The sequence below is a fragment of the Phacochoerus africanus genome, chromosome 6 (genome assembly GCF_016906955.1).
Source record: "Phacochoerus africanus isolate WHEZ1 chromosome 6, ROS_Pafr_v1, whole genome shotgun sequence".
Classification (NCBI taxonomy): domain Eukaryota; kingdom Metazoa; phylum Chordata; class Mammalia; order Artiodactyla; family Suidae; genus Phacochoerus; species Phacochoerus africanus.
Genome location: NC_062549.1, coordinates 14,454,229 through 14,478,142, shown reverse-complemented (window position 1 = coordinate 14,478,142; position 23,914 = coordinate 14,454,229). Strand labels below are relative to the sequence as shown.

The window sequence follows — 23,914 nt, the reverse complement described above, 5'->3', positions numbered from 1 at the left end:
ATTCGTAGCTATAACCCTATCTTCTCTCCAAAACCATGTCTCGTCTTAGATATACAACTGTCCTCTTTTCATTCCCACTTCATTTTATTCCCATAGGCATTTCACTTGTAACCTTCCAAAACTAACCTTGGGTTTTTTTCTTTTTTTTTCCTCCCTAACCCGCTGTTCCTCCAGATTTCCTCATCCTGGGAAATGGCAACTGTACCATTTCATCTGGTCAGGCCAAACCCAATTTGTCTAAGTTCCTAATGTTTCACAGCCCACATCCAGTTCATCAGTAAGCCCCACTGTTTATACCTTCAAAGTGTAGTTAGAATCTGACCACTTCTTGTCACTTCTGCTGCCACCCTAGTATGTGCCAGGGTCTCCTTTTGCCTAGATGACTGCAGTAGCTGCTAACTGGCCTCCCACTTCTGCCCTTCCTCCCTTGAAACCTGTTCTCATCGCAATAGCTGGAATGGTCCTTTAAGAAAAGAAAACCAGGTGTTCTCAGTCCTCTGCTCAACCCTTCCATCCTCCTTAGCATAGCGGCTCAAGGCCACACACTGGCCTCTGTGGTCGACCCTCCCTCCCCTCCGCACTCCATCTTCCCCTCTGACCTCATCTCCTGCTGCTGCCCCTTTTTACTTTTCTTCAGGTCTCAGTTCAGATGTCATCTTTTCAGTGAAGCCTCCCCTAAGCGTCCACCCTAGAGGAGCTCACCCACCCCCGCCTTGTTGACTCGTTGTCTGTAGCACTCATTACCATCTGGCTAGTTTTATATTTTCTGGCTGTTCTTCGCAACTGGGATGTAACGTCCATGAGGGCAGAGACGCGGTCTCTTGTTCACCACTGCATCCCCAGCATCTGGCGCGGTGCATGACCCCTAGCGGGCACTTAGCAAATCTGTGGTGAAGCGTAATAGTAGTTAAGTCATGGATTTAGTCGTTTTACAGACCTGCCAATGCAGTGAGTTCCAGATCCTGCACTGATGAGCATTTTGACTGCTTGCCGTTACGCCGCCCCTTAGCCTGAATTTCCTAATCTGTAATATAGGGATGTTCTTACTTCTTAGGTTGTTTGTTTGGGGAAGATTAAGTAAAATAGTCTGTGTGAGGTACTTAGCTCAGTACCTTGCCCTAATAAACTATACATTGAGAGCAGTTGTTGCCACTGATCGTGCTGCTGATTCTTGTCAGACCACATTTAATTGCTTATCCACCAGATTTTACTTATTGAAGCGGAGTTGATTTACAATGTTGCAGTAATTTCTGCTGTATAGCAAAGTGATTCGGTTAGACATATACACACATCCATTCTTTTTCAGATTCTTTTCTCTCCATAGGTTATTAGAGAATATTGGACAGAGTTCCCTGTGCTATAAAGCAGATCCCCATTAGCCAACCATTCCATATGTGTGTATGCCAGTCCCAAACCCCCAGTTTCATCCCTCCCCCCAGCCTGTCTCCTTTGGTAACCGTAAGTGTGGTTTCAAAGGCCATGAGTCTGTTTCTGGTCTGCAAATAAGTTCATTTGTATCGTATTTTTTAGCTTCCACATATAAGTCATATCGTATGATGTTTGCTGTATCCTAAATGTGGCTGTTGTGATGATGATGACAATTAGTGGTTCCAGAAGAGAGGGGATGAGGGAGGGGGATTGGGTGGAAGTACTCAAAAGGTAAGATAAAGAAGTTCTGGGGATGTAATGTAAAATAATAATGATAACAAGGCCAGTTAATAATAATAGCTGCAGTTATCATTTGAGTGCTTACTGAGAGTCAGGAAATATTCTGTAAGTCAAACACCTTCCAGTAGAACTTTCCGCAGTCATGGGAATGTTCTGTATGTGCACTGTAGCAAGGGAGCCATTAGCTACTTGTGGCTTTAAAGCCCTTGCAATGTGACAGTGTGACTGAGGAACTATTATTATTATTATTATTTTGTCTTTTTCCATGGCCGCACCCGTGGCATATGGAGATTCCCAGGCTAGGGGTCTAATCGGAGCTGTAGCCACCGGCTTACACCAGAGCCATAGCAATGTGGGATCTGAGCCACGTCTGCGACCTACACCACAGCTCACGGCAACACTGGATCCTTAACCCACTGAGCGAGGCCAGGGATCAAACCGCAACCTCATGGTTCCTAGTCAGATTCATTAACCACTGAGCCACGATGGGAACTCCTATATTTTTAATTTTATTTAATTTTAATTAGAGTTGAATAGCTGATTGTGACTAGTGGCTACTATACTCGGATTTCAGAACTCTAAAGTCTTTAAATGCATTAAACCATTTAGTACTCATGACAATGCAAAGACTTTTGTAGAGTTATAGATGAGGAAATCAAGTTTCTGAGAGGTTGCACAAGATTTCATAGCTTGTATGAGGTAGAGCTGGGACTTAAAGGTTAGATCCTCAGGTAATCTGGTTCTGTGGGCTGTGCTGGCACCTCCTTGTCATTCTCAAGAACTGAAGGGCCACAGGCCAAGGGCCAAGTTGCTGTATCTGGGTTCTTGTTGCAGGGAAGCTGAGAAAGTGAATTTCTGGCTCCTGCCCCAGTGAGGTATCACTCAGAAGGTGGGAAAGTCCCTCATCTCAGAAGAGGGGACATAATTCTGCTGTCGCATCTCAGGTTCAATTCCTCCATGGTCCGGTTACCCAATGGCTACAGAGTTTGACAGGCTGTCTCGGGTCTGAGTCCCCTTTGATTGTTTGAAGGCACAACTCGGGATGCAGAAATACATGCTTATTCCTTTATGTCCATGCTGTTCCGTGATGGTCCTCTCTAACTAGTGAGCCACCAGCTTCTTTTTATAAAATATTTGGAAGACACTAAAGAGAGAATGTTAGTTAAAAACGTAAATGTGTGCATGTCAGACCAAGGAAGAAATATGAGTACTTAGCTTTTGCTATTGGTCCTGAACCCAGAGTTGATACCTTAACTCCCTTCTCCAATACCCGTTTCACATTCTCTTTGCTCTCAACTGACTCTCAGCTGACGTAGGTTTTTATCTGACTACAACACCTAGGCTTTGACTCCTCTGGCATCTGTGCTCTTGATGGAACTGCCCGAGTGGAGTTGTTTCTGATTCCCATTATATTTTACCACTAGACGTGGCAAAACCAAGACAGGCCAGGTTCCAGACACACACCTCCCTTTCCTCACTCTGCAGCAGCAGTTCTTTTTACCCTTGATAATTAATTCATTGTCCCAACCAGTTCTGTAACCTCACTTTTTGTCTCTCTGGTCAGTGTCATGAGAAGCTCAAAATTGCTAGGTTGCCATGTAAGCTTCCAGATCACTGAAGGCATTGGTGAGTCCCTTGGTGAAATCATTCTTTTCTCGGGTGCTGAGACTGTTAGACCAGCAGAATTTGAGTTGCAGACATGGGAGGAAAAAGGCAAGTTGGTCATTAGGTATGATGGGGGGGCGGGGGGAGAAGATTTGCAACTGGTTCTACTTTTGTCGCCTGGCTCCTAGGCGCATGTGTTCTGACCATCAGAGGAACAATGTCATATATTATTTACTGGGTACAGGCATCCTGTGGGATGTGACTCTAACCTCTTGAGGTGTTGTCTCTCAGGTAGCACTGGAACTGAATCTTCAGTAGATGATTTAGCATCTTAGAAGATCATCTCTCTGGATAATGGGGTTCTTGGTAAGACTGGTATATCCCATTACCATCAACCCACTGCTATACTTTTTCCACTGTAAAATCTGGAGTGAGATACCATAATGATAAATAAGGCAATGAGTAATTCTGTAGAGGACAGAGGCTTGGTGGACAAGAAAGGCAATTTCAAATTCAAAATAAGTGTCTTTTTCTATGAAGACTAACAAATGACCACTACAAGTTGAGGATATCTGCCTAAAACCAGGTATGTTTTCATAAAATGAAGCTGAGGTATAAAAGTGCATTCAGAGTTGTTACTTGGAGGCACATGCAAAGAAAGATTAAGTTGAAAGGGGGTTTGAATGAGTTGCTGCCATCTGTCACTGACTCATTGTGACCTTGGGCAAGACGCTTCACCACTGCGAGCTGCCCAGTCCTCAAATCTCTCAAACTGGGATAATGATACTTGTGCATATAAGGCTTTGACCCACTCAGCTGAGAGGTTTTGTTTGATTGCAAAGTGTTTGTTAATAACTGTAATAATCCTCACCTCACCCTCTACTCAGCATGACCTGTGTTTAAATTGAACAGCACTTGAAAAGATTGCCCGTGAAATGATGTCCTCAATATTTATGTTATTACATGCTCTTTTAGCATCTAATACATTTCTGTCACAACACTTCTCACAACTGGTGATAGTGTTCAACTGTTTATTTATTTATTTTTCCTTTTTCTTTTTTTTTTTAAGGTTACACCTATGGCATATGGAAGTTCCCAGGCTAGGGGTCGAATTGGTGCTATAGCTGTTGGCCTACACCACAGCCACAGCAATGTGGGATCTGATCCACATCTGCAACCTACACCACAGTTCATGGCAACGCCAGGTCCTTAAGCCACTGAATGAGACCAGGGATTGAACCTGCATCCTCATGGATACTAGTCAGATTCATTTCTGCTGTGCCACAGTGGGAACTCCCTGTTCAACTACGGTACCTTTTTCCCCCACTAGGCCTCAAACCTCATGAGAACAGCAGGGACCAGGTTATTCTGTTTACTTTTGAGTCTCTACAGCCTAGCATGGTATCTTCATGTGCTGATATGTATTTGGTAAATATTTATTGAATGGCTGAGTAAATAAATAGACAAATAAATAATGCAGATTTTTGTGAATTCTGCCAAAATGAAACAAAATAAGCAAACAACAACAGCAACAACAAAACCCAGTGAGGCAAATCAGCAGTTTGGTTCCCTCACCCCCCCTGCCCCCACCCCCCAATATGAGAGTCCTAGTACTGTATTGTATAAATTAGTGCTTCCAGTTGGTCATGATCTTATAGTGGGATTGGTGCCATGAGAAATTTATTGGAGTAATTTTCAGCAGCATAAATGTTTAGTAACAGATGCACAGGTTGCCTCATTTGACTGCCATCTGTTAGACAACAGTCTGTTCCAGTCGGACTGGTCGCTTAGAACCAGACCCATGGCACTCTCTCACATGTTTTAAGTTTATTCATTTTCAAAATTTTTCTGCAAGGCTTGAAGGAGGAAAGATGTTTCCATGTCTGGTTGGCCGCTGCCCAATAATGGTATATTACAATACCTTGGCAAACCGAGAAATCCATTCGATGTGTCATATTGTTCAACAAGGAAGTGTTCCCTCTTAAGTGTTTTTGTCAGAAGTCAAACCAAATAATAGCACTAGGAAACTCACTGAACTACAAATAATTGGGTCCAACAGAGTTCAGTGCACATTGTGCAACTGAGAACAGAAACTGGCATGAGATGAAGAGTATAATCCATGCTGGCCATCATTAGCCTGTGATATATATCTAGGTAGATATAGATACACTATTTTTTTAAAACAGGGCAGAGGCAGTATGGTAAACTCTGTAGAAAATATAATGTGTCTCCATTGGCACATGTAATTAGGTTATAGTCAATGAAAGCATAATAACTTTATAGTCAGTGAAAGCATAATAGCTTAGCCTGGACATGCCTTTCAATAAAAACTTCACCAAACTTTTTTTTGCTGTGTAAAGGTGGAGACAGTGTTGGCCTATATAAACGTACTTGTGCCTGACCAGTTGGGTCGGTGGTATGTCGTAAGTGTGGGCCACCTTCCATAAATGTCTTAGCACTTAGCGTAATGCCTGGGATGCAGTTGGGACTCTGCAAATATGTGCTGGATGAATATTCTTAGGACCAACTGAGGCAGCCCCTCTGGATTCCCAGCATGAAAGTAGATCCCATAGCCTAGATCATGCTGACTCTGAATTAGAATTGGAAATGCTTACGGCACTGAGCAGAACACAAAGCATCTTGGCTTATCACTACTAGGGACCCATGATAAACTTCTAAAGGCTATGCGATTTCCAAAATGTAAATCCTTGGTATATGTTATTTAGGGAACCAGATATCTACCGGTGGCTGTTTTGGAGAGAGTAAATCCATCTGAGTCTTGGTTCAGTTACAAGAATGACTAATTTTATACTAGATTCTCACAGGATTCAGAAGTGTGTGAATGACTCAGCCCATTAATATCCTGAGCTCCTGTGATCTCCCCTCCCAGTGAAATAATAGCTATAAGGCAATAATGATAATTGGAGGAGGAGACCTTGACTTTGCCCTGTGGCAATAAAATGACACACTTTGAGTAATTGCATATGGGTACAATGTTGTTTGAAAGAAATGGGGTATATTATCATCACATAAAGGCAAACATTTTCTATTAAAGCATGTTGAAAAGAATACATAGTTTCAGTGTGGGTAAGGACCGGGTTTGCCTTTTACTCCTCCCATTATCTCTTTTCCTAAAACAACACGCCTCTGTTCGTAGGGGCAGAGCCACTGAGGGTCTGACTTGGTTGCTGACAGTGAGCTTGCCAATTGCCTTTCCTGGTCCACATGAGAGAAGCACTACAGCCACAGGAGTGTTGGGTTCCAAATAAACATGGCTAAACATTCACAAGTGATTTTGAGCTCAAAGTGAGCAGTTAACTGAGCAGTTAGTTGGAGAGGGACTTCTGGGTTTTTGTCTGTTTTGTGTTTTGACTGCTCCATCATTTTGTAACAATTGATTCAACCAAAAAAATGCATATTTTGGAGTCAGTGTGCATATCCAGGCTCTCACTAAAGTCCCCAGTAACTCAGTCACTGAGTCTAGTGGACACTTCTCAGTCTTGTTTTTAGCTTGACTTCTCTGGCAGTGTTTGACAGATCTTGAAAAGTCCTAGACTTCTGGGACATCTTCTTTTAATATCCTTTTAATATCTTCCTAACTCTTGCCTTTTTCTTTCTAGACTCTTCTAGCCACCCCATAAATGTGGTATTCTCTAGAGTTTTCTCCTTGCTCCTTTTTTTTTTTTTTTGTCTTTTCTAGGGCCACACCCGCAGCACCAGGCCAGGAGTTGAATCGGAGCTGTAGCCGCCAGCCTGCACCAGAGCTACAGCAACACCAGATCCAAGCCGCGCCTGCGACCTACACCACAGCTCATAGCAACACTGGATCCTTAACCCACTGAGCGAGGCCAGGGATCGAACCCGAAACCTCATGGTTCCCAGTTGGATTCATTAACCACTGAGCCACAATGGGGGACCCCCCTCTTTTGTTTTTTTTTTTTTGCCTTCTTTTTATTTCGTCTTCTGGTATTGCCATTCATTTCCATGGTTTCCATTACAGTCCCTACCTTGAGTCTTCCATGCGGGTGCTCATGACCGTCTGCGGAGCTGCAGGCTGTATGTGCAGCCGCCCTGGAGAGATATATGATGATAAACACAACGGCTACCCGTCACCGACTGTTCTCTGGGACAGACAGCTCATTGTGCCCATCTCTTCCTCTCTGCCACACTGTGAGGGAGATACTGGTATTATTTTCTCTCTGCAAGTGGGGGCACTAAGGTTAGATACATACATTTAGTAACTTTTCTAAGGTCATTCAGTACTAACCTACTAAGGAGAGCCTCTTTTTTTTTTTTTTCTTTTCCTTTTTAGGGCCACACCTGCGGCATATGGAGGTTCCCAGGCTATGGGAATTGGAGCTACAGCTGTCGACCTACACCACAGCTCATGGCAACGCCAGATCCTGAACCCACTGAGTGAGGCCATTGATCGAACCCGCAATTTCATGGTTCCTAGTCGGATTCGTTTCTGCTGCGCCACGACGGGGACTCCAAGAGCCTCATTTTTAATCTCAAGTCTAGAACCCAAGTTTTTCATCAAAAATACTTGGGATTAGGTGTCAGAATGGAATCCTTTGCTTTCCCTTCTGTCCCCCACACCCATCTTTCCCTGGTATTCTCTATCCTATTGGAAGGGACAGTATTTCATCCCTAAAGTAGAAGTCTGGGAATGGCACCAGACCTCCAGATACTGTGCTCACCATAGTACTTGCTTTTTGTCAGTATGTCTTGTTTGCATTAAACAGGTTTCAAACTCATGGCTTCAGGCCATTGTATTGTTTGGACTATGCGTTGTTTTAAAAAGCAGACAATGTCTCAGAAAAATCCAGAGATCTAACTTGAAGACCCTGGGCTCACTCTCACATGGCAGCAGGTGTCTGGAATTGTGCGGCAGCATCCTCAGGCTGCCACCGTCTGCTTGCGCTCAGTCCTCCCCGCTTCCTGTTGTCCTCGCTATGTCTTGGGGGTTTCCTCAGATCCTTTGTGTCCAGCCCTGTGGACATTTCTGATGCCTGCTAAAGACTGTTGTGTTTCTGCAGCTGATCTTCTCCCCGCTCTAGTTTTTTTGCCTACGTGTTTAAGGGCTTTTCTCAAATGAAATCTGATACTTGCTTTCTCCCACTGTTTCTGATTTATGTGCCCCATTGCTCCTCCTTCTCAGTCCACAAACATGTTGAATGCTCTGTGCTAAAGTGGAAAGGAAAGAATTAAAAAAAATTTTTTTCATGGCCGCACCCACGGCGTGTGGGAGTTTCTGGACCAGGGATAGAATCCGAGCCGCAGCTGAGACCTATGCTGTCACTGGGCCAATGCCAGATACTTTAACCCTCTGTGCTGGGCTGGGGATCAAATCTGCGCCTCCATAAACACCCAGACTGCTGGAGTCAGATCCTTAACCCACTGCACCACAGTAGGAACTCATTTTTTATTTATTTATTTTTTAAGAATAAAAACTTTTTAACACCTACTATGTGCCAGAGTTAAATGCAGACCTGATGTGATTACGTCTTCATGGCACTGTGGTGGGTCTTCCTGATCGCTAGTTAAGAAATGAGAGAAATCGAGGACCTGGAAGAATCGTCCCCAAATCCACCATTTAGGGTGGACCCAGACCTACCTGCTTGATCCCGAGGTCCCTGTTCATTCTCCTCCATCATGTCAACTTTGCTTCAAGCTACTATTAACCTCTCTACAAATAAACACGTCTCTTTTGCTCTCTCTTTCCCAGGAGCTGCTTCCCATCTCTTCCTTCCCTTGCTCCAAAACTTTATTCACTTCGCTCCGCTGTTTACTAGCCATCTTTTCTGGAACAAGTCCCAGCCTCTCTGGTTTTCTGTTGTGGGATTGGGGGGATTCTCTTTTCTACCTCATTATATTTTTATCTGAATGAGATGAGGGAACTGTGGTCCCTCTTCTTAGGTCTACACGGTAGTATTCAGCATCCGTGTAATTCGCTAGTTCGCCCACATCATTTGAGCACCTCTTGTACAACAGAGAGTACTGGGCACCAGTGGACACCACAGCTCACAGCAATGCCGGATCCCCAACCCAATGAGCAAGGCAAGGGATTGAACCTGCATCCTCGTGGATACTAGTCAGATTTGTTTCTACTGTGCCATGACGGGAACTCCAAATAATGACTTTTTTCTTTCCCCTTTGGGATTATTTATCCTGAACATACACACAGCCAGAAACCATTAAAAATAATAGTCAATGCCCATTTATTGCACTGATTTAGACAATTAGTTTAATATTTTCCAGGCTCTCATTTTGATAGCTAGAGTACAGTGAGTTCTCTTTGCAGCAGACCTGCAAACAGATGCTGCAGATGATGCCAACTGCAGCATTGCATTTCCCGAGAAGATATTTGCTGCAGTGAATTTATGTGCATATAGCAGTTCTCTTGAGGTTCTTGTGTGGGGAGGACAACACTCTGTACTGCTAAGCGCAACAGGGAGTATAGCCAGTATTTTATAATCACTAGAAATAAGTATAACCTTTAAAAATGGAGAATCACTATGCTGTACACCTGTAACTTAAAAAATATTATGCGTCAACTACATCTTAATTTTTTGAAAAGGATTTTATTTATTTATTTGTTTGTGTTCGGCTGCACTGAGCATTTGAAGCTCCTGGGCCAGGGATTGAACCCATGCCACAGCAGTGACAACACCGGATCCTTATTCCACTGACCTACCAGGGAACTCCTAAAAGAGGATTTTTAAAAGTATAGAAAAATAAACTAAAGCACCTCCCGCTTCACATTGAAAAGTGGTTACAAAGGCAGTATACTGTTCTTATTTCTGGCTCCAAGGAATTGTGTGATAGAATAAAAGAAATTAGTGTCACAGAATGAAAAGGGGGGAAAATACTTGTCATTTTATGTTATTGTGTATCTGCCCTTAGGGATTGTACCTGGGTATTAAAGATAATGGTTACAGTGAAAAAAAAAAAAAGGTTGAAGATGGATGGGTAGGTGTGTGATAAAGCAAATAGCAGAGGAGTTCCCGTCGTGGCTCAGTGGTTAACGAATCCAACTAGGAATCATGAGGTTGCAGGTTCGATCCCTCACCTTGTTCAGTGGGTTAAGGACCCGGCGTTGCCATGAGCTATGGTGTAGGTCGCAGGCGCGGCTTGGATCTGGCATTGCTGTGGTGTAGGTTGGCGGCTACAGCTCCGATTAGACCCCTAGCCTGGGAACCGCCATATGCCGAGGCAGTGGCCCTAAAATTGCAAAAAAAGAGGCCAAAAAAGAAAAAAAAAGCAAAACAGCAGAATTTTTGTGGTGTCTAGGAGGTAGGTGAATGGTAAAGTACAATTCTTTCCATGTTTTTGCATGTTTCAAACTATTAACAGGGGGAAAAAATAAAGATTGAGAGTTTAGCCTTGAACAGAATAATGGGCATTTATTCCTTGTGGCAGCAAATAGTGGGAGTTCAAGGTTGAAGCCTCACCTTGTTTTGTAAAGTAGGAACCCCTCTCACTTGCTGGGGACAAGGGCCTGAGAAAGAGGAGTGCTTAAGAGAATGAAGGATGGGAGTTCCCCTTGTGGCTCAGCGGGTTACGAATCAGACTAGTATCCATGAGGATGCAGGTTTGATCCCTGGCCTTGCTCAGTGTGTTAAGAATCCAGTGTTGCCGTGAGCTGTGGTATAGGTCGCAGACGCCGCTTGGATCCCTTGTTGCTGTGGCTGTGGTGTAGGCCAGCAGCCACAGCTCTGATTTGACCCCTAGCCCAGGAACTTCCACATCCTACAGGTGTGGCTCCAAAAAGAATGAAAAAAAGAGAATGAAGGATGGAATGCTCTCTAGTAGTAGGAGAGGGGACTGAGCAGACCTAAGCCAGAGGAAGCCTTCCTCTGAAAGCCTAAGGAAGAGGAGGAAGCCACTGTGCTCAGGTTCCGGGGAAGGTAGAGGGCACAGTCGCCCCAGTGTGAGATTCCCCCCCACTCCGTGGTAGTTGTCAGGAGACAACAGGTTAATAGGGCCCTGAGGGGTGGTTTAAGACAGCAAAGGGTACCTGGGATGAATGATTCCCTCCGCTGTTTACTAGCCATCTTTTCTGGAACACGTCCCAGCCTCTCTGGTTTTCTGTTACGGGATTGGGGGGGGATTCTCTTTTCTACCTCATTATATTTTTATCTGAATGAAATGAGGGAACCGTGTCATCGTTAACATTTAAATAAAGTGATGTTATTGTCTTCCTCAGGTAAAAGAAGAACGTCCAGAAAAAATACCCGATCTAAAATTATTAGTGGAGGAGAAGTTTTTGGCTTTACAGAATGAGAATTCCGAGGCAGACTTTCAAAATAATGAAAAATTTGTGCAGTTTAAACAACAGCTGAAAGAACTAAAGAAGCAATGTAAGTCAGCATGCTTTGCTTTGGTTTGGCTTTTTGAAATTAGGGAACTGGATGAACGTTCACAGAAAACTGATTTTTTATAGAGTTTGCTTATCTGCTTGGCTTGATCCTCTTTCTAAATTGCTTTTTTATTGTTGCTGCAATTCTGTATTCTGCCTTAACTTTTGGTTCACATCAGCCTGTCCCTTTCTGAAAGCCAACAGTTTCCACAAAGTGCTAAGAAAATTCCTCAGCAGGTAGAGAAAAGTCACACTGTTGTCCCACTGCTGGGGAGGGGACTTGGGAATGTAAAACTGAAAGCACTTTTATTAAAATAACAATGGTATTTTTTCAAATTTTAAACTGCTGTGCCAAGCTTTACAATGACCATACCTTGATTCTAGTTTTGCTGCTTTAGACGAGTATGAGCAATTTTTTTTTTTTTTTTGGTCAAACAGGAGACCAAAATTCTCTTGATCCCTTCTCTCTCTTGGTAGTCGTATAAATTCCACATGCTTCTTAGATTTGTTGTCTTCCTGAGAAAATTTATTAAACTGAGATTTTTAATGAACATAATTTTGATTGAAAAATGAGAGTGGAAGATATTAGGGGTATCCAAAAGAAGTTTGTAGACAGTATTTGGCAGTTTGTATAGAAATATGTATTTCCTATACAGTGAAGTACATATGTCCCTTTTTCCCCCCACTTTTTCCATATAATCCACATAACAGTTTTATCTGATTTTATTGTTTTTAACTTTACACTAGCATCGATTGTTCTTTTAGTTTTGAGGTTCTTTTCTTCCTTAGGGAATAAAGAAGCAAATAACTTTTTTTGCACTTTAATATCACCTTCATCTGCATGCGTGGGGAACAGGAGTGCATGATATGTGAATTTACTTCATGCTCTTATATGTACTCAGGTAGGGATTCATATTTTGAAATAGGCTTTCTTTTAAATATAAGCATTTTCTTTAAATTGATGCTGAGATTTCAAAAAATGACTGAGGAAGCTGCTTTACTTTTGTCTATTTTACAAATAACTCAAGTTTCACAATTTGGAATGTTTTGCAATCATGATGAGACTTTTGCTTTTACTGTAGATTTAAACAGTAAGCATTTTTTCCCACATTTTAAGTCAATTTTTTTTTGTCCTTAAACAACGCAAGCTACCAAAATCTCTCTAACATAATTTGCATTGTTCCCCTAAATGGGTAGTAATAATCTCCCAAACAGGTAATAATTAGCTAGTGCCTTTCTGGTCTTAGGATGCTAGTGATTGCTGTTTTGGTGTTGGCCAAAAGAGCCAAGTGTATTTTATTTTTCTACTTGGAGCCAATAATCATAGAGTATGGCAGATTTAGCATCTGATCGTACCTCTTGATTTTTTTAGATGTTTTATAATATAGATTAAAGGACAAATATCCAAAAATAGAAATTTCTTCCTACTTTATACTATAAGGATTTTTGGAATCATATACTTACAGGGGAGCACTTTCTAGTTAAGAATATATAATTCAGCAAAATGATAATTATTGGAGTCATGATTATTGTTTCTTTAATTCTCTGGGAAAATGGGGGGTAGGAGAGAGGCTTCCCCAAGCCAACAGTGCCCATCATTTGTCTAGACAGTGAAACCTTAGAACAAAGTACCCTTATATGGGAAGCAAATCTTCCTTATATAAGGTCTTCTTACATATGGTAACACTGGCGTTAAGACAACTTTCCCTTGTATTTCCCCTAAAAGAGTCTTTTAAAAAGTTTTAAGATCTCAAATGATAGAACAAACAAAACGCTAATACTCTCTTAAGATGCTTTGTAAAGCGTATCTACTTTACTTGCAAAATGTAATTTTTGGTGCATTATTATTTGTAGTATTGATGAAACTTGCACCACGCCCACTGGATTTTATTTAGATTTCAGCCTAGTGAGGATGCTGATTAGCCCTGGGCTCCTGCAGTTTTTGTGGCGCCAAGTCAAAGGGACTGTGATTTATAAAGAAGCCAGTGAATCTGTTTATTAAGATATGTTCTGAAGGCAAGGAATTACAGCAGTAATTTTTTTTTTTTTTTCAAAGATTGGAAGAGACAAGCCAGGAAGAGATACTGGCTTCACGTTGCCCATTTTGACAAAGTAAAGGCCTGTGCGTTTTTATAGGGTCTACACATAGCAGAAGAGTTCTTTCATGAGCCTCACCCCACATTCTCACCAACTAGATGTTACAAGAACATAAATTGCCTGGGACCGAATTTTAAATTAAATCGGGATCTAATGAGAGAAATGCCAGAAAGCTCTTAGGTGGGGGTGGCGGCGGGGGGGGGGGGGGCGGGCAGCGACATGGAGATTGAAGCCAGGTGGTCTGTCAGGTGCCCTGACCTGAGGCCCCGCTCCCTCGGGCTGCCCAGGTGCGCTCTGCCGGCAGGAGTCCGTTAACCCCGTTGTAGCTCAGCAGCTGGTTCTCAGACTGTCTGGTCTCAAGATCCCCTTACATTCTTCAGATCTACTGAGGGCCCCCAGATAGCTTTCGTTTCCATGGGTGTCGGCATCTATCTTACTAGAAATCAAAGCTGACGACTTTAACAAATATTAATCCATTTAAAAAAATCAGTCATAACCCATTACATGTTAATATAAAGAACATCATGAACTATAACTATATACTTTCCAAACAAAAATTAATGAGAAGAGTGGCATTGTTTTACATTTTTGCAAATCTCTTCAGTTTCTGGCTTAATAGAAGGCAGCCGCATCCTCATTCAGTCTGTTGTACACTGCTTTGGTTGAAGCATACAAAGAAAATCTGGCTTCACATCTATGCAGATGGACTTGCTGAAAGGATCTTGAGACCACTGAGGTTCCTGCTTTGCAAACCACAGATTTAGGCCAGGGGTCAGTAAATTATGGCCCATGGGACTAGTCCTTCCTACCACTTGTTTTTCTATGGCCTGTAAACTAAGAATACGTGTTTTTTTGTTTTTTAACCTTTTTAAATTGGTTGAGAGAAGAATATTATGTGAAAATTATTCAAATTTCACTGTTTATAGATAAAGTTTATTGGAATACTCATTCCAATACAACATGCATTCATTTACATGTTATCTGTGGGTGCTTCACACTCTAATGGCAGAGTTGAATGGTTGCATCAGAGACCGTTTGGCCCACAAAACTCGTTTATTATCTGGCTCTTTGCATGAAAAGTTGACTGACTCCTGGCCTAAACTATAATTAGAAACAAGGAAAGGTTTTCTGTGTTTGTTTGGTTTTTTTTAACTTTAGATGTTTTTCTTAAATGCTAGGTATGTCTCAGGTATGTTCAGAACACCTTGTATGTCTACTGTATGTGAATCATTGCATCTGGGGCTCTGAAATCAAAATAGGGCAGTGTCCTGGTACTTGGAGAAGCAGTATACACAAACATGAAATAATACAAGAACCATGAAAACAAATACCCAATCAAAAGCAGAGACAAAAATCTCAAAAGAGTATTAAATAACAGTGTAAGCCCTAAAAAAGTCAGAATAGGAATGTAGATTTTATCTGTGTCAGTTGATAGGGGGCTTCTTGGAGCTGTGTGTTGAAAAAGATTTTGAGGCTGGATTGAGGCCTAGCAGTAAAGAGTGTGCTGCCTTCAGGATGATGGTGGGAAAGAAGAGGGGTAGTGCACGTACTGGTATTTACCATCCTTAGAATTCAACGGCAGTGGATACGTTCTACTCAGTTAAGGATACATCACACTAAAGGTAATATACGGCAGTTGTACCCAACACAGTTTTTTGTTTTTTTTTTTCATATTTATTTATGTCTTATGGATATTGCAAGGCATTCGATCCAACTTCTTTGGACAAATTATTTTTTACCTGGGTACCCAGTGTCCTATGTATTGGAGATATTATGTCTGCCCCAACTTGCCAGGATTATTACCAAGATTAAATGAGACAGTAGATCTTTGCAAACTCTGAAAGCTCCCTTGAGGTTTAAGCTTTTGAGAAAGAGCTAGTATAGCATGGTGAAGAGAATATGAGCTTAGCAGCCAGAAGATCTGGGTTCGAATCGCTTAATAAAATAGCCTGGTTTCCCTACCAGTGTCACTCATTTTTCTTAGTTTGGAATTTTGGAGTCATACAAATCAAGATTGATTGAAGATAATTTTTATACTTGGTGGTGGTAGTGATGAATGAGTTAGGGAATAATTTCACAGAAAAGAATTCTGTTTTCCTGAGTGCTAATCATGTCCTTACTATCCCAAGTTGTCACATAAACAATATGACTTGGTTTAGGGCAGACAGAACCAGACTGTGTTGGATGAAATGATTTTAACTTATCTGAACAATGTATTCATATTATGTTCTCTGTTCCTTCCCCTTTTTGCTTAAACTCCTTACACTGTTACAACTCATGGTTTCCTGCAGTTGTAACGTCAGGAGAACTTAATGAGCATATGTAGACATCTCTGTATAGACACTTTCCTCAAGTTATCTTTTTGGCGTCCTTATTCATATACCTGTTATATGATTAGCAAGCATCAGAAGTTTTAGTGTAGGTCCGCAAGGCAGAAATTGAGGGCATTTGACAATAATTCTTTCTTAAAAACCATTACAGTTTAAGGGCTTCACTTTGTGATGAAAATAGAATTTACTGTGAATCTGAGATCGTTTAGTGTTAAAATAATCTAATATGATGTAATTTTGATGGTGCCTTTAAATGTCAATTGACAGCATGTCTTTTAATGCAGATTTGCTAATCTGAAAATGTTCATCACAAACTTAACAGTACATTTAGGTCACATGAGATATGCAAAATGTAAGATATGGAGACATTGGAATCCATGAGTAAAACTCAGAAATCAGTTTCAGTGATAATATTTGTATCCATACATAGGCATTTACAGTGTAATCTTGTAATTATATGGAGTCACAAATTAACTGTGTACCTTCACTTGAAACATGCTCATTATAGATCTCAAAACTGATGAAATAGGGAGTGGTCATTCACATCGCAAAAGAATTTCCTCAAGGATCCTGTTAAATGGGGGGTTCCTGGGCGTTCCCTGATGGTCTAGTGGTTAGGATTTAGCACTTTCACCACTGCCACCCGGATTCAATCCCTGGTCTGGGAACTGAGATCCCACATCAAGCTGTTGCATGCCGTGGCAGGCAGACAGACAGACAGATGATAGATAGTTCCTTAGGAGCATTAGAATACCTTTACTATTCCTTGTGGGTTGCTTACCCCTTCCTTCAGCATCTATTCAAAGGCACAGTGTAGTTCCACGAGGGTAGGGACTTGTGTGTTTTGCCTCCTGCTATATTCCTTGAGGTCCTGGCACAGAGTATGGACAGCACAGGTCCTCGATGGTCACGAGAATCTTCAGGAGAACCGTCATCCGCTTGAAAGCTTAGGCCCTACCTAAAGGAGCCCCTGCCAGCTGTGCCAGTCCCTTGTTGCTGTGAATGAGGGCGGACCCAGTGTTGCCAGATCTTCGGATTCTTTTGGAAAACTCAGAAACTTAGCTGATTATTTTTCAGTTACTAAATTTTGAAACTGTGGTGCAAACAAAACTGTCAATTGGTGACCTCAGGTTTTGCCTTCTCGTGATGCCATTTTCAGTGCCTTGTTATGCACATAGCAAGGGACATCAGCATTCATTTGCCCAATTAACAGTAGATCACGATTTCTTCAGAGAAAGAGATGGCTTTGCTTCAGGATACTTCAAAGTAAGGCCAGACATGCATTTCATGTCTTTTGGGAATGTATGGTAGAAATCCAGTGGTTTCTATTGAAAAGCAGATGGAGACTTTATGATGAAGGGCCAGGTATGGGAGTTCCTAATCCAGAAGCAGGGGAAAGGTGGAGTTATAGAGAAGACGAGATGGAGAAGGTGTGTGTGAGTCTTGAAGCCTGGAAGGAAGGAGAAGAGGGAGACACAGAGGTAGTGCCAAGAGGGAGACCGTGTCTAGAAATACGTTGAATGCATTTAAACTACACCAAGTTGTGACCAACCTGACTTAATCCTGAACCTATAAATCTCTTTGTTGTAAAGTATAACTGTCTATCCAGACAGTGTATACTGCTGGTCTGAAATTAACTAAAGCCCAAGACCCTTTAAGGCAGGAGTAATCTTATTCATCTCTGTGTTCCTTTTGTTCCTCACCCAATCAGCCAGGTAGTACTTATGGAACAGGATTATTCAACTAGAAAAAGAGGGTCAGAACCTAGTTAAGGTAGTTTGATGATAAACCTTCTTTTCCCTTCAATACTGTGTCATCAATAGAGAAGAGAATAAGAAGAGGAAGAAAATTATTAGCACATAAAGGGTTGGGCTCTAAAGTCAGCAGCAAAGGTTAAGAACTTATATTGTCTTTGAAAGGCCTTTAAATTACTCAAAAAAGGCCACATACTTGATTTTGTGATTATAACCTGTTATAGTGATATGTTGGTGTAAATGTGTAGTGTAGACAGTAATATCATTTTTAACACCATAGTGGCATCATGCTTAAGAATTGAGTTTGGCTCACTTTGTGTGACTGCTTAGAACATTTGAGCAAATGTATAAAAATTTAAGTTTGTGGCCCTTCTGTAGACACTTGTATCCTCTCTGTGGCCCTCAGTAGCTCTTCATTTTTCCCTTGATGCTGATGAAGCCATCATCAGCATTGTTGGGAAATGGTGAAAGTCGTAAGTTTCATAAGAGACATTGGCTTTTTCAGGCAGAATTGCATCCCTGGCCTGAGAACTCATAGTCATTGAATGAAAGCTATGCCCTATGCGTTTTTATTCTTCGCGTATTTGCCGCTCTCTCTCTCTTCCTCTTCTCTGTGAGTCATTCCATCTGATTCTTCTGTCTTTCTGCTTTCTTTGTGTTTCCCACCCCATATGGTTTCTCTTTCCCGTAGGGCATTACTTAACTTCAGTGGTAGCTAAATGCTACCATTCCCATCTGAATGATGAAGCAGCTTCAGAGAGATTAAGTGATATGCCTGTGGTTGCAAAACTCTAAGCAAGCAGTAGAATTGGAAGACAGAAGATGCCAGGGGGAGGGAGAATTAGGAAGGGCTATGACCCTTCCTCTCTCTTCTGTTTCATAAAGTTGTTATTTCCTAGGAGTTTTTACATTTTAAAGCAGATTTGGAATGCCAAGTAAATAACTGAATTAGTGAAGAAAAAAGATAAATTCAACTTAGATTGTTTCTGGACTTCCCATGTGGCTCACAACAAATTAGATTATTTCTGTTGTGGTGAAGTTTTAGTCAGGCCATTAAGCAATCGGGGAGCTCTTTGGTAGTGAAAGACTGGCTCTCCTACATGTGCATTATAATAAACAGCAAAGATGCCCATCTGCTCTGCCTTCATTCTAGGTTTTCCCTGGTCCTTTTCAAAGACAGTAAAAATAGAAGTAATAAACAAGCTTTGTATAGTGCCTACTACATATGGTACTTAGTCAATACCTGTTGAATTAATGAATAATGTACAGGCATTGTTTGAGAACCTACCTATACAAGGGGTGTGGTATTTGTGTACATTATTATACACAAATGTATACAAATGGGTACTTTATTATTCCTGACAACACTGCACGAGAACTATACCCATTTTATAGATTAGAAAATATGCAAAGAGAGGTAATACGATTTCCGTAAGACCATAAGTGCAGAAATTCAAACCCAGGTTTTGGTGACACCAAAATTCATGTTCTCTCTCCCGTATGCCGTGCCAATGCTTCAAAACACTTTCATGCTTTTTCTTGTCTCAATTCAAGCAAGCATCTCATTCATCTCTTAAAAAAAACGGATGTGTCGTAGGACTCTTGAGTAGAGAGCAGTGTGTTTGGTCTCCCAAATCACAGATCTGCCTTGATAGCCTCTGATGACACTGGTGGAAGCTGCTTCATCTGGCTGAGAGAGAATCTTTTGCTTAGTCCCTTCCATGTAGAGGTCAGGGAGTAGAGGGTCACATCAGGCATTAGGTAGCACTTAATGTGTGCATGACATTGCCTTCAGTGCTGCCCCGAGACAAACAGGTAGCAGCTGAAGTCTATTTTATAGACAAAAAAGTGAGACTTATAAAAGGCAAGTGGGTTGGTCACAAGGTAAGTTTCAGAGTGAGACTTAAAACTGAGCCCTCCTCTGCCAGATCCCATGGTTTGGGCAACACATTCAGTAAATGGTGCCTAGGAATGCCATTTCCGGTGTGAATAGTTAACCGTGCTATGGCCGAGAGGGGCAAGATATTTATTGCGCCACAAGTTTAGAACAAGTTCCATGAAATGTATTTCAAGCATAACAACAGTAATCCCATGCACGCACATCATCCCTTTTGATCTTTGTGACGTCCACGTGCTGGAGAAGAACGTGTGAAAAATGCAGGTTCTGTTTTTAGCTGACTGAATCCTGGAGGGGACATATTTCCCCGGTGTCTCAGAGTCAGGAGGTCACAAGGATAAATACATGGCTGAGGAAAGGGGAAGCTTTAGGATGAGAGATGGCTCTAATTAAAGTTATTAGGAAAGAAAGGTTCCGTTATCAAGGGAGAAATGAGTCAGCAGCAAGTTTAAACACACTGTGAACTATGGGTGTTTCTCTGCCGGTGGCTTATTTTGAGAGAGTGTGATGCCATCTGTGCCCAGAAAGCAGCCTAAACCTAGAATAGGAATAAATATCCTGGGGACAGGACACATCATGCTTAAGAAAAGAATTATCTTGTTAAGTCATTAACTCTGAGGTCGGGAGGATTTACGTTTTATAGTCATTAGATGTGTGTAATGGGTACCCCTTTGTAGCCAACACCTCCCCCCTTTTCCAGCTCCTGGCAACCACCTTTTTTTTTTTTTTTTTGCTCCAAATAGTTTTAACTTTTCCAGAATGTCACATACATGGAATCTTAACAGTGTGTAGCCCTTTTTTTTGAATTCTAAAAAATTACAGTATAGTTGATTTACAGTGTTGTGTATAGTCTTTTAAGTGGCTTTTTTCACTGAGCACAATGCATGAGTTTCATCCACAGTGTTGCTAGTATTACAGTTTGTTGCCTTGTGTTGCCAAGTAGTAGTCACCGTCTAGAGGTACCATAGTGCATCTGTTCATCTGTCCCGTCACCACTTCAAGGAGATTTCAGTGGTTTCCAGCTTAGAGCCATTGTGAGTAAAGCAATCGTAAGCCTTCATGTCCAGGCTTTTATATGAGTAAAAAGTTTTAGTTCCTCTTGGATAAATATCCAGGCCTGGGACTGCTGGCTTGTATGCTGAGTATATATTTAACTTATAAGAAAGTGACAGGAGTTCCCGTCGTGGTGCAGCGGTTAACGAATCCGACTAGGAACCTTGAGGTTTCGAGTTCCATCCCTGGCCTTGCTCAGTGGGTTAACGATCCGGTGTTGCCGTGAGCTGTGGTGTAGGTCGCACACCCGCAGCTTGGATCTCGTGTTGCTGTGGCCCTGGTGTAGGCCAGTGGCTACAGCTCCGATTGGACCCCTAGCCTGGGAACCTCCATGTGCCAAAGGAGTGGCCCTAGAGAAGACAAAAAAAAAAAAAAAAGAAGAAGAAGAAACTGACAGACTGTTTTCCAGTATGGTGTACCAGCCTGCTTCCCACCTCAGTGTGGGAGGGCCGTAGTTGCTGTGCACCTTCACCAGCACTTAGGCTATTTTGTTTTGGTTTTAATTGTAGCCATTCTAATAAGTAGGTAATATTAGTTCATCGTGGATTTAATTTGTTTTTCTAATGACCAGTGATGTTGAGCATGAAATTCCTTTTTTGTATTTAAATTTTTCAAATGATGTTTATGTTTCTCTAGTCATACGTCTCCTACATTTATTATTTAATTCACTTAAGAATCCTTATAGGTGGTTTGTGGCAGTGGTTCTCACAGTTTGTTCCCACACCAGCAGCATCAGCATCACCTGAAAACTTCTTAAAAGCACAAATTTTCAGGTGCCCCTCAAGATCTACTGAATTGGAAATGCTGGGGATGGGGCTGAATTTTAACAAGCCCTCCAGGAGATTCTCCTCTAAGTCAGAGTTTGAGGATTATCAGTTTGCAGTAGCGACATGTACCCATCGCTGGATATCAGCATCAACTGTGAATCTTAAAAATAAACTCAGAGCGGAGTTCCTGTCGTGGTGCAGTGGTTAACGAATCCGACTAGGAACCATGAGGTTGTGGGTTCGGTCCCTAGCCTTGCTCAGTGGGTTAAGGATCCGGCGTTGCCGTGAGCTGTGGTGTAGGTTGCAGATGCGGCTCGGATCCCGAATTGCTGTGGCTGTGGCGTTAGGCCGGCGGCTACAGCTCTGTTTAGACCCCTAGCCTGGGAACCTCCATATGCCGCAGGAAGTGGCGCTAGGAAAGGCAAAAAGACCAAAAAATAATAATAATAATAAACTCAGAGCTCAATCTTCATGCCCAGAGATTCAGATTTAGTTGGTGTCAGGTGGGACTCTTAAGCGGTTTTTTAGATTCTCCAGGTGATGCTAATGTACAACCAAGGTTGAAAATAACTAATCTACCAAAGATTAGTTTAGCTAGGCATCCCGGAGGACACAAATCTGACTCCTAATTTCAGATCTCATGTAGCTGGTTATCTAAAGGAAGGTCCAGTAATACATAGCACGGTTATAGGCATGTGTAAATTACTCAGAAATTACCCAGTAAGTTAAATTAAATTTGGTGTTTGAATATAAACTAACTTTATTCTGTATCTGAGAGCCTCATTTTTATACTCCATGTTATACTTTGTATTCATTCATTCAATGAGTGTTTACTGAATATGCTGGGAATGTAGCAGCGAACAAAAGAGACACGTCCCTGTGCTCCTGGAGCTTACCTCTGGATCTTTGGTACCTTGTTAGCATCTCTTCACTTTATAGTATTTAAGTGGAATGCGGTACACATCTTAATAACTCTAAAACAAAATTGTCTATTTATGTGCATAATTGATAGCCTTAATCATGATAATATTTGCATATTTGTTATACCCAGGTATTGTCCTTCAGATGTCCTTCAGAGTTATCTGCCTTGTTATTCCGAAATCTTTTTTTCTTGATAACTATTTAAAGTCATTTACTTAATCAGCTTAATGTCAAGGGAAGATCCTGGAAAGATCCTGGAATTTGGAATCAGGAAATATACATTCAAATTCTGGCTCAACCAAATCATAGTTTGTATTTTTGATCAAATCAATGGGATTTTACATTTCTGTAAAGTATGGGTAATACAATAATAATAACGTTTCTTAGCCAGAATTATATAGGGCTTAAACCAGATATTTTGAAATGAAAAGTGAAAATGTTTTTAAAATTGTAATATAATCCCCCAAATATTAGTTTCCTAATCTTTCTTTTAGCTTGCTTAAAGGCATTAACATTAACAATTTTTATTAAAAGGTTATGCATTTTATACATTATTAGCAGTTACATAAAATCCTCAAGTGCAAGGAAACAAACTCAGAGTATTTTAGTCCTTCTGTAAAAGTATTAAAAGATTGTAATGAAGGATAAAATAGGCTGTCAAGTAGATAAGGAATGTTCTGTCATTGAGAAGGGTGTGAACCAAAAAACGGTGATAAGTTAACAAATCATTTTTCAGTACAATATTGGCTTTGGCTTGACAACCTTTTCTTGATAGGGAAGCAGAGAGTGAAGTGTCAGAAACAGCCCTAGTCACGTAATGAACCACGTTGTGTCTGGTGAAACATATGCATATGAGCAGATCCAGTGGAGCTGCAGCTATTATCACTGTGTCCTGAATGAACCTTGACTCTACTAGGGATTCTGTTACAGCTGTACATTGGATTTAACCGCAGAGGATCCACTTTGGATTTGATTTAGCATTAAAAAAAACCCAAAAACCTGCTGACTTACTTCAGAGTCTGCTTTTTAGTGAACTAGCACCTTGGATACACAGAGCACTGGACTGGGCACAAGGACCATAGGCAGGTATTTAACGTCTTGGGGAGTGAGAGAAAAAGAAACCAGTCACTTGAGATCACAGGGTCCTGGAACTTGACTCCCCAAACTTGGAGAGGAAATGAGAGTGGCCTAGGGGTTGATGAAAGGCATTGAGTAGAACTTTCCAAAATAAATATAATTTATTTTCTAAAATAAAAGAATAGAGTTTTCTGGGTCACTTAAATTAATCAGTTTTCTTCAGTAGCGGGTGCTTGGTCTTCATTTCGCAGCTTGCGTTTGGTTGGAATGTCAGCTGAGTGAGGGCAGGCACTTGGCCTTGGTACTGCCTGCAGTGCCTACACCTGGCATCGAACCAGTGCTTCATGTAGCGGTGGGGAAGGATTGAAGGACTACAAAGAGGG

At 41.5% G+C, this 23,914-nt stretch overlaps 1 protein-coding gene across 5 annotated transcripts in view; it reads left to right on the top strand.

Moving 5' to 3' along the window:
- The window catches only part of NSMCE2 (NSE2 (MMS21) homolog, SMC5-SMC6 complex SUMO ligase), a 242,812-nt gene that overhangs the window by 68,920 nt on the left and 149,978 nt on the right, over positions 1-23,914 (top strand). For 4 of the 5 annotated variants that reach the window (XM_047783268.1, XM_047783269.1, XM_047783267.1 and 1 more), the window contains exon 4: positions 11,483-11,636. In XM_047783268.1, coding sequence (XP_047639224.1) covers positions 11,483-11,636 — 154 coding nt within the window. Of the gene's footprint in view, positions 1-7,209; positions 7,444-11,482; positions 11,637-23,914 lie in introns of those variants that run through there. The other variant, XM_047783271.1, reaches the window with a different exon arrangement.